The sequence below is a fragment of the Camelus ferus genome, chromosome 6 (genome assembly GCF_009834535.1).
Source record: "Camelus ferus isolate YT-003-E chromosome 6, BCGSAC_Cfer_1.0, whole genome shotgun sequence".
In the NCBI taxonomy this organism is placed as follows: domain Eukaryota; kingdom Metazoa; phylum Chordata; class Mammalia; order Artiodactyla; family Camelidae; genus Camelus; species Camelus ferus.
The window spans coordinates 39535318-39550750 of record NC_045701.1 but is presented as its reverse complement, the minus strand read 5'-3'; the positions used below and the strand labels follow the sequence as shown (position 1 = coordinate 39550750).

Genomic DNA, 15433 nt, shown 5'->3' with positions numbered 1-15433 from the left:
TGAATATGACTTTATGTGACTTAATAAGTTTTTGCCTAATAAATTATACTTTTTCCCTCAAAGTGAAAGTCTAAGGCACTAGAGTATTATGAAATAATGGCTTAGCCATCAGCCTCTGTGTGCTTCAGTTTTTCAATTTTGAGAATGGAGGTTTGATAAAACATACATTCTTGAGTTAATGTGGAGACCAGTGAGATAATTCTTGGCAAACCACACTGAGAATCTCCAATGAAACCAATCTCAAAGTATGAAGCATTAATCTAGTACATCCTAAGGTCGGGAGGATGCCTGCTTCATCAAAGCCCAGCAACTTAGATGACAGGCACACTGCAGATGGCGGGTCCAAATGACTCCTCCAATATTAGTTTGCCAAATTAGAGAAGGGACAAAAGACATCTTTATAATAAACCCTATTTCAAAAGTTGATTCACTCCTATGTACGTTGCAATTTACACTCAGGTCCATCACTAACAGAAGTTGTGAATTAACTTTCAACATTAAAAACATTTTCCTAATGTCAATGCTGGCATCTTACCTGAGGTAAGGATATGAAACAGAACAACAGACACATTTCTGCTTTGCTTTTCTCTCCTTTCTTTTTAAATAAAGATACTCTAAACCTTACATCTGATTGTTTTACAGCTCAATTGATAAGGTGGGTTCCTTTTTTTTTTGTTCAAGAAAATTTAAAAGCAACTAATTTAAATATGCAAAATTATCTTGAGTTGTTCATACGTGAACTTAAAAGCCATGCAACACAGGAAAATTAAGTAATTATGCCTCCAAGTTATTTACTGCAATTAAGCTCATTTATCATATGCAAATTAGTGCAAACTGGTCTCATTAGTTACTAAATTACTCAATATGAGCTGAACAATGTAGCACTCCAGTTTGTAATGAAAAATCCCTGTAGAGGCAAGCAGTATCAATTAAGCTAATTTGCATATGCAAATACATTCACTAACTTTCTCTTTTTCTATATTTAGTTTTACATTTTCTTACCATTCTGGATCAGAGGGAGACTGCAGGGTCACTCACCTCTCTCTCTTTCCTCTATTACAACTAGAGAACATCTCTATTAGTTTGAACTTTATTTTATTTTAGCAGTGATGTCCAGCAGGACAGCACTTTGCCAACAAGGGCCAAAGGAGTAAGAAGATGCAATTTCCCAAGAGAAGATCATTTCTTAAAAGCATACTGAAAAGTATAAATACTTGCAAGTTCCAACAAAATAATAAAGAGTGAAATTCCAGTTCATCGATAAATAGAAAACAGACTTAACATATCACCATCTCCCACAGAAGTCTGCTGGAAACACCAGCATCAAATGTAAAATGAATGTTGACTTGGCGAGGCAGCGTCTTAAGTAACAATTTTTATGTTCGCATTAGTCAATTTTTGAACTGTTCTAGAAACTATTCACTTTTCTTTGTCCAGATGTTTGAACTGTATTAGTCAACCTTTTATTTTCTCTTGCTGAATGGGATTAAAGAAGATGCTATTAACAACAGATTTGGCATTCTCCACCCCCACCCCACCACAGTTATAAGTAGCTCCTTTTGCCTACACAATCTACTTTCTCCAAAGATTTTTCCCTAGTCTTCTACAACTCACTGGGTCTCAAAGCCTGAAGCAGTGCCATAGCTAGAAATACTTAAATGATAACCAAGATACAAAATGCTACAATGCTTTTAATTTTGTTTTCCTTATTACTCCAACTACAAATTTTTAAATACTTCTGGTAGAAAACCTATATGTACTCATTTTTCTAATAATAACTCTGCAGGACATAGACCAGTCATGATTCAAAGGTAGGTCCTTAACCAATCTTCAAACTGATTAAAAATAGAAATGTAGAAATTTAAACCTAAGTCCTGATTTTTTTTTTTTTTTTTTTTTTTACTACATCTGATCCATAACGTCGTCTTTTAAACCTAGGCTCTTCTTTTACTTTTACTCTCTATCCCATGGCTGAAAGTGTTAAGAGAAAGAAAAAACCACGATTGAAATTTGACATTTCACTGAAATCTATGGTATCATCCATTTCACCCACAAAAATCTCTGAGACTTTGCCTACCAAATAGAAAAATAGCTACATTTCAGCTCCTTCTTCTCCATCATTTTATGAAAACACATACTTTTAAACTATTCTGCTAAAGTGATGGCCATATCTATGTCTTCTACAAGAGAGTTGTTCTATTGAAAAATGATCCTTTCAAAAATAATTATTTCCCTAGTTTTGCTCAGGAAGACAGGCAGTCATGTAACCATTCTGCTCAGCCTTTTCTAACCCACTCCCAGCAGAGAACCTCGGGCGTTATAATATTGGAATGTTCTTGGTGATTCTCTCTTGCTCTCCCCTAAAAGATCTGCCCATGGGATTCGCTTTCAGTTTGGGGTTTGAACATCCTAAGAGTAATGCAAAAATTTCTTACTAACCCCAAATCATGCAGGATCAATGACACAGATACAGGAGGCTTCATACAATATAGACAAGCTCAAAACTAACACTTGGAAAACACTTCCACCATTATCTCCCTTTAGGGCATTTCTTATAGAGTATTTTTATTCTCCCAAGACTTTATTTAAATAATAATTGCAGTTCTAGATCATTTATGTACAAACAAGTGTGTACATATTTATATTCATCCAACTCACAAAAGTTCATTTGATATCCAAAACTAGTTATGGATAAAAACCATCCTTCAGTCACTTTATCAGTAAGAGTTATTAGTAATCATACGTATTATTCCATGTCAGTAATATAGCACACACATATATGTAAGCTCACCATAATGTGCTCAGAATGAATGCAAACAAACCCTAAAAGGCTTCCACATCCAAGGTTTGATGTGATTGCTTTGCTTTAACACTTGTGAGGTAAGTAAAGCAGCATTACTATGGAATAGGCAACAACAACACTACAGTTTCATGTAACAATTATATAAGCTTTAGTTACTAATGAAAAAAACACCTTAAACCCTTCTGTTATGGGCATGCAAATAATTAAAGCACTCCATTCATAAATCTGGCACCTAAGGGAAAGTCATTCCACTAGTTAATTTTATGAGTTACGAAGACAGTATTTGTTACCATTTTCTGTCATGTTAACTTTGATAAAGTAAAATATGAATATTCTATCTTGTCTCTAAACTGGGAAAGTAAATGTAAATACCACTCATATTTTTTCATATTAAGGAAATCATGACGTGAGAACAAAAACACCTAAAGAGAGCTTTTAAAGCAGGAACCAAATGAGTGCTTAGTCACAAGTGCTACATTCAGCAAAGATCCCACGTAACGACCTAAAAGTTCTTGAATTTTCACTTCGCCTGTCACAAACAGCACAGTTCCCAATCTTGACTGCTTGCCCTCCTGCTCCTCCTCTGATTAATGAGTCAAAGAAGAATAAAGTCGACTAAAACGCCTTGACTCTGGTCCAGTGCCTACACTTCACAATCATGCAGTTGCAAGGCTGACATCACTCGAATGCCTCAGCTCTCCTAACAGAAGATGACCCTGTCCTGAAATCCATGCCTGAAACGGCTACAGGTCCACTGGAGCTACAGTAAGGGTCACAGTCAGTAGTGAGGCTTTTGTGTCTATGATGTGAATGGTGGCCCCAAAATCACACAGTACACAGCCTGGGCAATGGTCTTGCCTACATACACCAGTATTGGATCATTAAATTGCCAAATAACTTCGCAATAGTTGATTTTATATTGATTTATAAAAAGTTTATTTTCTTCCCTCTCAGTACAAAGGAAGTTACATTTTAGAGGATCTACCAAACTTTCTAAATTTTCCTAAGAGAATATATGGCTAACAAGATGGCACAGAGCAAAAACACATATTATAGCCCACAGAATGGGTGGACCAAAAATTAAGGAGTCCATTTTTATCCCCAACCCCCAACTCTATACACCAAGGGGTCCTTAGCACGCTTTTCTGAAAAACATCACTGGGGTCATAGGTAACAGGGAAGGTTGGCACCTGGTGCAGAGAATTCCCAGGCACTTCCTGATCCCCACCCTGGTATTCAGAATCGATCTCTATTTTACCCCCACATTCTGTCAATTCTCTAATCCTATTCACTCTAAATATAAATTCTTTTATTACCATTGTCTTTAAAAATGTCCTCATCATTTCTTGGCAAGTATTGAGAATCTAATGTTAAGAGCCTGGGTTCAAATTCAGCTCTCACTTCACTAGCCACATGAGCTTCAGCCAGTTATGTACATTTTCTAAGAAGTCTTAGTTCACTCAATTGTAAAGCATGCACAGCCCCAGCCCGTGTCTCATAGGTACCTACTGTAAGTATTAAATGGCATAAGAAGAGTAGTTAGCACAATACACAGAACTAAATACATACCAAAAATTCAATACACTTAAGCTAAAATCAACCTGGATTAGGCTTTTTCTATTTAAAACATACCTCATTTGGTATTTGCATTAGAAATGCAAATTTATACAACACTGTAAATCAACTCTACTTCAATTTTTTAAAAAATGTTTTAGAAAAAGAAATGCAAATTTATAGATATAATCAAAATACTCAGTGGCAGGAAAATGGTTAAATAAATTATGATACATTCATAGCACGGATGTCATATAACCATTAATAATAATGAAAGCTTACCCTTTCCTAATGCAGACATGGCCACTAGGTATTGATTTTAAAAAAGCTGATCGCCAAAGAGCATATAATTGACCAATGCTTGACCCCACAAATCTCAGAAATATAAACATGCTCTTAGAACATTAACAACAAAATTTTTCCAAGACATTACCTTCTCACCTCCCACCTGTCCTTGACTGCAAACCTCCGGACACTTCTACCTTCCATCACTCTTAGAGTTTCCCTTTTGCACCTAAAACTTTACTCCAACTGTTTTAATTGGCAAAACCTATGACGCCTCTTCAGTATTTACCCTATTAAATGACTGATATTATGAATACTCCCTCCTTAAGCAAATTCAAATCCTGTGGTTTCCTCTCATCTTTCTGTCTACTCCCTTCTCATTTCCTACTTGCATCTTAAAGTGATGATATGTAAGGAGCTGCCTCCCCTCAACCTTCTCTCTTTGTTCCACATGATTTCCACTGGTCTGCATCTCACTGCTTAATTTGAACTATTATTCATCTATACACTAGTGATTAGTAAACCCTGCCCCTATTTTCAGCCCTAGCCTTGATCTTTCTCTAGAGGACCAGATTTCCAATGGCTCACCTCTCACTGGCTTAGCTGTGTAAGAGGATACACCATTCATCATCTCTCAGGTAAGAGCATCATTAGATAGCTAGTTACGAGTCTAGAAAACCTGTGGTCGTTCTTAACTCCTGTCATTCCCTAGCCTTTCACCTCTAATTCATGCCATGTGCCAATAATTCGATGTCAATTCCATACCTGTCTCTCTATTCATAGGACCTCTATCTTGGAGAAGATCTTCATTTGGACTTTTGAACTACTGTAATAATTTCCTAAATGGTCTCTTTATAACAGTCTCTCACAACTCAAAGGCTTCCTAGACACAGTATTTTAAGAGTAACTCCAGAAACAAACCCTATCTTTATCTTGTCACTTTCTTGTATAAAAGCCTCCCCGGGTTCATTGCTGGTTACAGAATCCTGGCTTGGCTCACTGGCCCTGTGGCAATATGACTCATAAGCTCCCCATCTTTCTCTCTCTCATGCTCGCCTGTTCACGAGAAGCAGCCATCAAACTGAACATCTTAACAGTCCCCGAGCAAGATCTATGATGACTTGCTCCCATGTCTTTGTGTTTGACATTCCTCTGTGACATTCTTCCTAATAAACTTTGCCTAATAAACTCCTACTCCATCCGTCAACAACTTTGAGAAGTCTTCTTTGATGCTTTGTGGTCAATGCAGAGCCTCGCTCTTTCATGGACCAGTGTGACACTTCTCACTTTGTCAAGCCTGATCCTTTCCCCAAATGATTGCAAGCTAGGTAAGGAGAGCAGTTATGTGCCTACTATAGCAAATTCCTTGTAGATGCTTCAAACAGTTTTTTTGGTTTTTTGTTTTTTTTTTTTTTTTTTTTTTTTTTTTGGTAATGATGATAAACTGTGAGGTTAGAGGCCATGCCCACCTTATTGGCCACACAGGTTTCTTTTTTCAGCTACTTGCAAATGAAGGATGATGAGGAGACAGGGAAGGAAGAATTTTTCCCAGCCCCCATGAATCAACCAGATTCAACCATGGAAACTCCTGAAGGAAAATAAGGAAACCATCTCATCCTAGCAGAGCACTGAGTTATAGTGAACGTGGTACAGACAGATGTACGGGTTCCAGCATTCTGCCAGGAGGGAAGACGACTAGCTAGACAACTCAGAGGAAGCCCTTCTCATCACTACCACTTCCTAACCTCTCCCTGCCCACAGCTCTAGTGCATCATTTTGAGGAGCACACACAGCTCTTCAATGCCATAACCACTGGCGTTAGAATGCAACAGCAGACACTTCCAGTTTCTCTGACCATTTCACGACTACCTAGTGCCACCATGCTCAGTGGCCTGACTTTCTTGAAAGCATCCCTGCTAAGCCTTCACCTCCCCTAAGGCCAAAGGCTTTGGGCAGGTTCAAAATGTAGGCAGCCCTATCTGTAATTGTTATATGGAGGTGATTTTTTTGCCTTCATTTTTTACCCCCTTTCTTTTCCCCCTACACTCTGAAGACACACAGAACGTATCTTTTTTTTTTTTTTTTTTTTTGCATGAGGCCTTCAAATATATAGTGAGGATCTTAATGCCCCTTTGAAGTCATGTTTTCCTCACTCCCCTTCACCAAGGCCCTCGCCAGTCCTCGTGTTAACAGGACTTCTAGTTCACGTGCCTGTCTAGTTATCCCACCCACGTGACACCCAGCTGTCTGTGTTTCTCCTGACGGGTGTTGTCTAAGGCGGGTGAGCCCAAACCAAAGAGCAGAAGAGCCCCATCTCCACCCCCTGCTCTCTTAGGGGAGGTGTGCTGAACTGGCTTGGGGACAACCATTCTGTATTTTCACACTGCATTCACTGAGCTTATGTTCAGTTCAAACTCCTAAGTTCTGTGTTTTAAATCAGTTTTAAATTTTTGCAGCTCCTAAGTTACCCTCCCTTCAGAACACTGGGACTCAAGATTCCCAGAAAGAATGCAGAGGATAATAGTCAGGGTACTGGTCGAACCATTTCTCTCACTGACTGAGTATCATGCACTGACTGCTTCAGAATATAAACAGGAGTCATCCTGAAATCACATAAGAATCCAACAACGTACAGTTTCCCCTCTGTATCTGCAGATTCAACCAACCACAGATCAATAGTATCTGGAAAGAAATCCAGAAAGTTTCACTAAGAAAATTTAAACTTACTACATGCCAGCAATGATTTAAATAGTATGTTACTAGGTGTTGTAAGTAATCTAGAGATGATGTAAATTGTACAAGAGGATGTGCACAGGTTATATGCAAATATTATGCCACTTTACATGAGGGACTTGAGCACCCACAGACTTTGGTATCCACGGGGTCCTGGAATCAATACCCCGCAGATACAAAGGGGCAGAAGTATATATGGCAACAGTCACACGAAACTTATAAAGGAGATTCTAAACAAAGAATGTATGGGAAAGAGGGAAATAAAAATTCAAAGATCTGGAAAGAAATGGCCTCTCTGTATCCCTGAAACTAGTCTACTGCAAAGGTCATTCAAAACTTTGTGTGTGCGGGAGAATTCATCTCTCAAGGTGTATTTCAAGAAACATCAGTTCTATGAGACGTTAACAGGTATTAGTGGAGAAATGAGCAATGTCAAAATAAAAATAAATAAAGTAAGACTTTTCAGGGCCTTAAGTTTGCAAATGTGAATTGTGACATCTCAGACCTAATGACACATCAGAATGTTATTTTTTAACAACCATCTGAGATCACATTCCTGGATTTCACCCTGAAGATCTCGATTTAGATGGTCCCGGAGAGGCCCAGGAATGCGAGCTTTGAACAAGTGTCCCAGGTAATGCTGCAGCTGCCAGCCAAGAAATCGTTTTGGAGAACCACTGGGATCTGACCACGGAGAACCTGACGGTAGCAGTTTCCTAGGGTACACGTTTTCAGAAATAAGCTAATTCAATACTACTTTTGGCTATCTCGAAATTGAAAGTAACATAGAGGCCTTAAAAAAAAAATCTCTGGATAGGGATCTGAAATGTAGCTTTATTTTTACCTTCAAGCTTATCTAAGAAAGACATAACCATCTCTTTCAAATAAGATGCCTAAACATCCCAAACATGTCTGTTTAATTTCATGTTAAAATGCATCTTACACAGTAAAGGGAAAAAGCTTTGGCCACACTTATCCTGGAAACAAAAACAATGTAGAAGAATTACCCTGGATAAAGGAAGATGTGTTGAATTGATGACAAAGTCTTAAGAGAAAGTTTTGAGTAAGTGAGATGCTAAGTTTGGGATCAATTTTCTCTAGGACTAAATCACTACAGGCCCGTCCTAGTCACCCTCACATTTGTCATGAAACTCAATGGGGAAAAAAAAAAAATCAAAGGATCATTATTTGTCTCCTTTTACTTAAAAATACACTTTAAAATCTCATCCTGAGAATATCTGTAGTTTGGGGAAGCAAACACTAGGATCGGAAGCACTCATGAATACAAACTCAAGCAAAGAACAACTGAAATTTGGCAACACATAAAGATGTCACATTACTTTCACAACAGAATGTTGATCTTCCAAAAACAATATATAGCTCCAAAGACACACACATATGTCCACTTACAAATGCAGCATACACAATCATTCTGGGAACAGCCAGCTACTATACATTGTGCATCAGCTCAATAGTGCAATTCAGTTCAATTACTACAGCACAGATAATACTTGCCCTCCCTTTCTCATTAATATTCTCACAAGGGATGGCTTTCTAAAAAGAAAAAAATAAATAAGAATTTCTGAATTCCAAGATAAAATGGCAACAGTCATATACATAGCTGCAATAAAAAAAACATTTTCATTAAAAAACTAAACATGAATTTTTTTCTTAGTAAACTATAAGCGAGCTTCTTTTTCTTTTAAAGTTACCTGCAAAATGTGACTTCCCAAATGTGCTTCAAATACTTCAATGGCCAGTGCGCTAGGGCTTCTCCTTCGTTGTGCACCTATAACTTGGAAAAAAAAAAAAAAAAAAGGAAAGAAAGAAAAGAAATTAAGTTGGAGCTCTGATTCACACTTACAGCTTCATTTCTCTGTAATTGAATCACCAGCTAGTTACTGTATCAAAGAAATCTGAGAGAAACACAACCCAGTGGTAACCTTGGTTCTGAGATGCCTGAGCAAAATCAGAGCCTAGACTGAATTTTCAATTCAGAGTATCATATTCAGACTTAAATTTGTTTTTCTTTTTTCAACTTTTTCCTACAATGGAGCAAAAACATACGAATGTTCACATTCCTTTAAAATAAATTTCTCAACTGTTTTTCTTAAAATTTAGGTATTGTTATTTTTAAAATATACACACACTGCCTTTCCTCTCAGAGAAACCTCAATGTTTCACATCCTCTAGGCTACAAAAAAAGCAAACAGGAATTTTTTTTAATGTTCTAATAACTTTATCATAATTTAATAAGCACAACATGTTGGCTAAGAGATTCTCATTAACGACTGTTTGCACTAGCGTTAAGCGTCTCAGGGTGGCTGGATTTCGTATTTACTGAACATTCATGTGTAGCTGTTCCTACAGGACCTACAGGAAGCCCCACTGGATGCCTGCCCAGCATGTGCCTTGTCAGGTCAGTGACTGCTCGTTTTCTTGTCTGAATACTTCTCTGTTCTCCTACTAACTTACAGTCAACCTTCCTCTTCCTGGCCTATGCCATATGTGTTGTCCACAGGCACAAACATCCAAAGAACCCCTCACCCCTTAACATGCATGGTGTTATGAGCTTAATGCCTGATATTTGTGGGATCCAGAATTGAGTCTTCTCATTATCATTTTTTCTTTCTTTCTTTCTTTTTTTTTTTTTTTTTTTTTGCATGGGGTCACAATTTGCTTTTAAATCTGTTCTGGGTATTTTCCTTTTTTAAAAAAGTTCCCAAACAAAAATGTTTGCTTTACCGTAACTTGTGCAAGAAAATATTCAGAACTTTTCCATATTTCTACCAAACTCCTTATGTCTTCCTGCTTTTCTTAAAAATTTTATGACAACCATCTATTTCCTCAAACCTAGACACTACACATTGAAAATAAAATCAAAATCCCCTCCTTTCTCGCCTCTCAAAACACTTTCGGCTAGTTGACAAGACAATTCCAGCAAAATGCTGCTGGGATAATTCTGCCTCGTCTCAGTTACTAAGCCAGTTAGTTGGATCCATAGCTTAGTAGGGATTATAATATAAATGCACTTATGATTATTGTGCTGTGCAAAAGTAGGCAGTTTGCCCCTGCAATTGTGAGTTAGTGTCTGCCACGTCTGAAAGGCACTTTGAAAAATAGCATGAGTGCTAAGTATCATTATTACTGGCAAGAGGAAATAAAAGGGGTGTTTTTTTCAATGAGAAAATTTATAAAATATAATTGAAGGGTGATTATTATCAAAGAATATTCCAGCTGGAAGGGACCTTAATGATCTCTAGTCCAACTTCTTCATTTGCTTCAGAAGCAAAACACACAGCTAATAATCCTAAAATAGAAAAGTCAGTTTTCTATCCTAAGATTAATCATCACTGTGAGTATAGACATAAGATTTTAAAATTTTAATATTAAGATCTAGTGAAGACAGTTCTCTATCTGTGTGTGCATTTCTGATTAATTTCCTATTCTAACATGCACATTACTCCCTTCAAAACTCCTTTGGCATTTTTGATAATGCAGCTGTCTTACTGAATACTGTTTTCAGTTTCTAGAGTGTTAATTGCACATTATGGTAGCTTGGTGTGAATGATCCCACATGAATAAAATCTGCAGTCTTTTTTTTTTTTTTTTTTAAGATTGTTGAGGGGAGGGAAGCTTTTGACGGGGAGAAGGGGGGTACTGAAAAACTTCAAAAATGTCCACTCTGTTTCTGAGGCAGTAATTAGGATCCAGAAAGCTCCTTATTAATAGTTCATAATTTGGGGGCATTTCAGTACTTCCAATTATAAAGCTCAAATTAAACCACTGTACCTCACAGAAGAAATGGACTGATTTACAGAACACAGACTATTCCACAAAGAATGCATTAAGAAGGGGCCAGGAGAGCAACAGCCACCAACATATATAAAGGACCTTAAAGCATCACAGGTAATGTAAGAAGCACATTTATTTACTAGACGGTCCAAGAGAGGTGCTCCAGCAACAACTCTGACAAGAAGCATGGAAACAGATGACCACAGTGGGGGTGTGGCAGGGGCTACTCAGGGCTGGATGGCCATCGATGGCCTTTCTTTTCTTACCTTTCCTCACTTAGGGTTCAGTTGCTCTTTAAGTTAATGGTGCAAATGCATAAACAATTGGGCATTTTATTTAAAAATCGATTAGTCAGCCTCGGGATCCCACGTGCCTTCACCAGCTCTGATATCCCTGAGTCCTGCCTACATAGTCCTTCTTCGTCCTTCAAATCCTCTAGAAACCTGACTGTCTGCTAGTCCATGCTAGCATCACACGAGCGTCTTGTGAGTGGTTTCAAGCTATTCTAGTCAATGGCATTTTTACGGCACTGGAACTTCTCTTGATTTATATGTTTTGCACTTATGCAGGTGATGTGGGGCTGTAATGGCAGTTCCTAATTTTACAGCCAACATAAATATGTTAAACAGGAGCCCACTGTGCCCCGGGTAGAAGCCCAACTCTGACTGCAGCCTTACTGCGAACTGAATGGACGTTAAATGTGTACTTCGTATCTTCTACTTTTCACCCTATCACATTTGGCATGTTGAGTACTTAGACAATAATCTGATAACTCAGGAAAAATGCGAATACAGTCATTTTGCTCCTCTATGTTAATCCTCATTGTGTTTACAGAACATCACTAATGCTTAATGAAAAACTAAAGAGGCCTTTCCTCAATGGGCTCCATCATTCTTAGGAAAGTAAAGCATTACTTACGAAGCACTCTCCGATTTTTGTGTTTTGGAAGTTGACATTTCCTAAAACCATTTGGTAGCCCACACACAACACATACTTACTATTTCTGAATAGGTCAATGTTTCGTCTGATTTACTGACATTTCGTTTACTTGTTTGTTGAATGAAAAAACACTGCTTTTTGAAATTTAAAGAACACTAACTAAATTAACCAAAAAATGCACAGAACATTGCTAAATAAATGGAACATGTAATCCCCTATCTGTGAAGATTATGTTTCTAAGTCACTGACAGTGAGACGTGAGAGTTGTGTAAGTGAACAACAGCTCATACAAACTGTTAAAAGAAAAAAAAATCAAACCATAGTAATACTGTAATTCAACTTCAAATTCGATTCAGCATTTACTGGCAACCTATTTGATGCTGAAAATTGCTAGCTACTGAGAGGTAACTAGTGTTATAAAATCTAAATAACATTCCAAGAGAAAATTTTAAGCCATTTACAACAAACCTAGGCCCCACATATAATTACGAACACCACAACACCATTATCTCATGTTTTGCAAGGGTAAAAAAACAAAACACCAAGAGTTTTAAGAGACTTTAAAAGGAGGAGATATATATGGAGAAAGATTTTGAAAAATCAGCTAAAGAAATCCTGATTGTCTCAAATCTAAAATGATCTGATGCATCATTAGGATTGTGCATTTGGCCTTTCTCTCATTAAAAATGGGAGACCCAGAAGAAAACCATAATCTGAAACATTTATCTGAAAAATCAGTTTATACTCCCTCAACAATGTCGGCAAAAATGCTCTAATCTAGACTCTTGTGCGTAACCTTGTGAGGCAGTCTTCGAGAATTAATTAAGTGCAGTAAAAGACAATCCCTCTTTGGGGAAATATACCACACACTCCCAGTCACACTCCTAACCAGAGCCCGTCACCTTCGGGGACGCACAAACGCCAGGAAGGCTGAGGATTATTGCTCAGAGGGAGTTTGACCTATTCAGCCAAAAGGTCAGCTTGCCACAGAAGAACCCATCACACAACAGAAACAGGACAGCTCAGTGGACACACATAATGAAAGAGGGAAGAGTCACGAGCCCCACTAGCCTTGTGTCCGGCACTGCTCTTTTCCTTCTAACCCTTCCCACCCCGCTTTCCAGAGAAGGCGGAGCTGCCCCGGCTGCTCCCAGCACAGTTCACAATGGGAAGGTCGACCACAGGCAGGGAGAGAGAAAGAGGCTCCTTATTTAAGGGATCACTCAAAAAAGATACTCAAAAGTAAAGATGAGAATGACATTGGGAGGCAGGGTTTCCAAGGGATTGTTTTGGTAGGGAAAGGCTGTCAGTGGCAGATGGAGAGGACCATTTTAGACCTATTTTCTCACCCAGGATCTCCCTCCATGGGAAGCAGAAGGGAGGGATAGGTGAACAAAGCCTTACAGTTCTGCAGGTGGTATTTCAAAGGTGAATCATCAACCCAGTAAAAAGGCAAGCTTTATGGCCACCCTCTGAGACCATCATCCCAGGGGCAAGGCTCCGTTCCCACACTGAGCCCGGGGGAAGGGAGGACGAAAGGGAGGACGCTCAGGGGCATCCGGACAGCACTCCCTGGGCTTTAGCACTTGTGAGAGCAAAGTCAGGGTCTGGGAAAGAATGGAGCACAGAATGCTTAACGAGTCTTTCCATGGCTACCCAAGAAAAGAAAAGGGATTTCCCTTGAAGAATCTCAATTAGTCTCCCTCACTGCAGGGCAGACGAAGCCAGGGAGGGTTTTCCCAGGAGCCTCAGAAGTTTATGAGGTATGTATTTGTGTGTGTGTGTGTGTACGCTTCCCTGTAAAAAATAAACATCTATATGCTTTCATTGAATGTGGGACCAAATCTTCATTCTGACACTGATCCTCACAGCTCTGCCCACTGCCCACATTCACAATTTGTATCTTTTCAATACCGAACTCCTCACTTCCATGCATGCTTTAGACACTGGGAGCATTTCAGGTTGGGATGAAGATGAGACGCTGAAGTAACCAGCAGTAGGTACCAGCTTAACCCATACAGCGGCACTGTAACTGCACGTGTTGTCAAAAGCACAATACATGGACTTTCCAGGCAGTGCATAATGCAAATATCTGAAAACAAATAAAACCAATGCTTTTTCAATGTATTTTCACAAAGTTTAGTTTCTTGCCACTTAAAATACAGGATAACTGATAACCAGAGAAGAGAAATAGGGACAAGGGTTGTTAACCCAGCATTTGAATGTTAGATGAATGTTAAATATGAGAAAGAAAACCTCCTGTATTCAAAAGTAGTACAGTTTGGGTTTATTTTTAATTTCATATTTAGAATATTTTAATAATCAAAAATATATCTTCATAATTCACGTCCCAGAACCCATGAACACATTATATTACCAATTTAGACAACACAGGCCTATTTAATCCAATAAAATAACTGAAACTCTAACAAGTCTTATGCTGAGTCAAAAATTCTTTGATGCAACACATTTAAATTTCTCCCACAATTTACACATGGATTAAAAACATTAGGGAAAAGCAGTAAGGATGATATGACTGTCAAAGTATTAATATTTACAAATTAATTGCTGAACTTAAGAAAAAGAAACCATGTCAGTTTTTCTCCAAAAAAGCCCATCTGTATGGCTCCAACTGGTACAAACTAAGGGGAAAAGATAAAATACTCAACAGATCTGCTGAGTCAAGGAGATGTTTATCATGCACTTATCCTCTGAAGAACTATACGGTATCCACATATGTTTGAAAACTTTTCTTTACAATTTTCTACATCAACAGGGCAAATGTGTCTAAAAGTAAAATAGCACCCAAGCATTACTGTGGTAAGTCTTGACCATGTTTCTGTACAAATTACAGGAACTTCTTTTTAGTACAAAATGTCCATTTGAAAGAGTTGTTTTGCCAGCCTGCCTTCACTTTCCACTGAAGGGAGTGAGAGTTACCAAAGCCGACCTTTCGTCATCTGTAGCTGGGGAAAGAGGAAAAGAGCCTTTCCATGACAATCTGGAACTTGCTAGGGGAGCTATTGTACCTGACGTGGGCTGCGTATCAGGCGCTTGACATTCTTCATGAGAGAACCCCAACTTCGTCTCGATGATGAAATTCTTCAGGCAATGGGTTAAGCTGCTGCTTGGAGTGGCAGCACCGGAGGGAATGATCAAGCCCTGACAGTCAACACCTCTGAGGACAGAAACCTCAGGAACAGGCAGGCACGACCCACAGCCTGGGCTCAGGGCTGGGGAGTGGGGCACATGAGGGGGAACCTGAAAAGATGCATGGAGGTGTAAGGGGCAGGACTGGACTACTAGATGACACGCTTTACTTTC

General features: G+C 38.6%; 1 protein-coding gene across 4 annotated transcripts in view; it reads right to left on the bottom strand.

The window, feature by feature from the left end:
• The window catches only part of NPAS3 (neuronal PAS domain protein 3), a 799363-nt gene that overhangs the window by 406395 nt on the left and 377535 nt on the right, over positions 1-15433 (bottom strand). For 3 of the 4 annotated variants that reach the window (XM_032481855.1, XM_032481857.1, XM_032481856.1), the window contains one exon: positions 9088-9164. In XM_032481855.1, coding sequence (XP_032337746.1) covers positions 9088-9164 — 77 coding nt within the window. Of the gene's footprint in view, positions 1-9087; positions 9171-15433 lie in introns of all 4 variants that reach the window. The other variant, XM_032481854.1, reaches the window with a different exon arrangement.